Source organism: Pangasianodon hypophthalmus, chromosome 29 (assembly GCF_027358585.1).
Source record: "Pangasianodon hypophthalmus isolate fPanHyp1 chromosome 29, fPanHyp1.pri, whole genome shotgun sequence".
In the NCBI taxonomy this organism is placed as follows: domain Eukaryota; kingdom Metazoa; phylum Chordata; class Actinopteri; order Siluriformes; family Pangasiidae; genus Pangasianodon; species Pangasianodon hypophthalmus.
Genome location: NC_069738.1, coordinates 645,001 through 647,500, shown reverse-complemented (window position 1 = coordinate 647,500; position 2,500 = coordinate 645,001). Strand labels below are relative to the sequence as shown.

General features: G+C 38.6%; 1 protein-coding gene across 2 annotated transcripts in view; it reads right to left on the bottom strand.

Moving 5' to 3' along the window:
- Positions 1 to 2,500, bottom strand: part of zmp:0000000896 (caspase recruitment domain-containing protein 10) — a 26,307-nt gene that overhangs the window by 2,692 nt on the left and 21,115 nt on the right. For both annotated transcript variants that reach the window (XM_034301531.2, XM_034301532.2), the window contains exons 19-21: positions 875 to 941; positions 655 to 757; positions 333 to 491 (exon numbers count right to left, since the gene is read on the bottom strand). In XM_034301531.2, coding sequence (XP_034157422.1) covers positions 333 to 491; positions 655 to 757; positions 875 to 941 — 329 coding nt within the window. The remainder of the gene's footprint in view (positions 1 to 332; positions 492 to 654; positions 758 to 874; positions 942 to 2,500) is intronic.

Sequence of the window (2,500 nt, the reverse complement as noted above, 5' to 3'; positions counted from 1 at the left end):
ATATTTAGTTGTAATCTTGAATTGGGAAAAGGTAGATAGATTTCACTATATTCAAGGTATTTCTGCTCGCTAAGATTGTGAAGAATTTGTGACTGTGTGAATCAATAAATCCTGTTTGTCAAGACTATTGAGTCACGTGAGTCGAGTCAGTGAGTTAATTTGGTTAGAGTTTAAGTGCAAAAAAACCCATTCTTCTAAACATGGACACACAAGCATGCTACTGTATAACACATTTCTCAGTGATTATTAGCTGGTCTGCATCATCACAGCTGTTACATCAGGCTAAAAGACTAAATGACTAAATGTGTGTGTGTGTGTGTGTGTGTGTGTACCTGGAGGACAGGTGTTGAAGTGCAGTCCTGAATCGGCGGGCTGCAGTAATCTCTCAATGAGGCCATGAGAGAGAACAGAAGGAGAGAAAATGACAGGTCTTTTACACTCCACCTGCACAGGCTGTACCAAACTGTAGGGTATCAGGTGTTCCTCATGACCTACACACACACACACACACACACACACGCATTTTTAATATCCTAGTTTTATTCATGTTTCAATAAAGTGTTAGTGATTAAATAAAATGGATATGAACAAGTTTATGTTTATACTTTATTATGTATACTGCGTATAACAAACAGGCTAGTGGGTGGAGCTTACGGTTACTGAGTGTGTAGCGGACAGAAGAGGAGGAGCCAATCCCTCGACATTTTGGAGAGATGGCCTTCACCAAACGCAAACGCTCAGAAACCTTCTTACGGAACTACGCACATTTGCACACACACGCACACACACACACACACACAAGGGTTAAAGAGAGAGACTGAGAGAGAAAGACAGGCAAACAGAGAGTGAGACAGAAAATGAGACACGGTCTTACTTTCTTCTTTTTGTCTTGCTGTTGCAGTGCGATGGTGCGTAGTTTCACCAGCAGTAACTGTTGAGCCCTGACATGCAACACACACACACACATACACACACACACACACACCGTGACTCGAAAACTGTGCAGAAAACTAAACACTGGAAGATATCTCTGCTCTGTGTTTAATATCTGTGCTTTATTTAACCTCTGTGCTTTAGTTAATCTCTGCTTTATGTTTAATCTCTGCTCTGTGTTTAATCTCTGCTCTGTGTTTAATCTCTGCTCCGTGTTTAATCTCTGCTCTGTGTTTAATCTCTGCTCTGTGTTTAATCTCTGCTCCGTGTTTATTCTCTGTGCTTTAGTTAATCTCTGCTCTGTGTTTAATCTCTGCTCTGTGTTTAATCTCTGCTCTGTGTTTAATCTCTGCTCTGTGTTTAATCTCTGTGCTTTAGTTAATCTCTGCTTTATGTTTAATCTCTGCTCCGTGTTTAATCTCTGCTCTGTGTTTAATCTCTGCTCTGTGTTTAATCTCTGCTCCGTGTTTAATCTCTGCTCCGTGTTTAATCTCTGTGCTTTAGTTAATCTCTGCTCTGTGTTTAATCTCTGCTCTGTGTTTAATCTCTGCTCTGTGTTTAATCTCTGTGCTTTAGTTAATCTCTGCTTTATGTTTAATCTCTGCTCTGTGTTTAATCTCTGCTCCGTGTTTAATCTCTGCTCCGTGTTTAATCTCTGTGCTTTAGTTAATCTCTGCTTTATGTTTAATCTCTGCTCCGTGTTTAATCTCTGCTCTGTGTTTAATCTCTGCTCCGTGTTTAATCTCTGCTCTGTGTTTAATCTCTGCTCCGTGTTTAATCTCTGCTCCGTGTTTAATCTCTGCTCCGTGTTTAATCTCTGCTCTGTGTTTAATCTCTGTGCTTTATTTAATCTCTGCTCTGTGTTTAATCTCTGTGCTTTATTTAATCTCTGCTTTGTGTTTAATCTCTGCTCTGTGTTTAATCTCTGCTCCGTGTTTAATCTCTGTGCTTTATTTAATCTCTGCTCTGTGTTTAATCTCTGTGCTTTATTTAATCTCTGCTTTGTGTTTAATCTCTGCTCTGTGTTTAATCTCTGCTCTGTGTTTAATCTCTGCTCTGTGTTTAATCTCTCCTCTGTGTTTAATCTCTCCTCTGTGTTTAATCTCTGCTCTGTGTTTAATCTCTGCTTTGTGTTTAATCTCTGCTCTGTGTTTAATCTCTGCTTTGTGTTTAATCTCTGTGCTTTATTTAATCTCTGCTCTGTGTTTAATCTCTGTGCTTTATTTAATCTCTGCTTTGTGTTTAATCTCTGTGCTGTGTTTAATCTCTGCTCTGTGTTTAATCTCTGTGCTTTATTTAATCTCTGTGCTTTATTTAATCTCTGCTCTGTGTTTAATCTCTGCTTTGTGTTTAATCTCTGCTTTGTGTTTAATCTCTGCTCTGTGTTTAATCTCTGTTAGTGTTTAATTTCTGTGCTTTATTTAATCTCTGTGCTTTAGTTTATTTTTGTTCTGTTGATAACAGACCTACATCTCTATTTTCATACCAATATCAGCATAATTTAGCAGTATCATGCTGCGTGTTGCTAATTTAGCTGCACATAAACTGATCTTATTGCTGTTTGTGC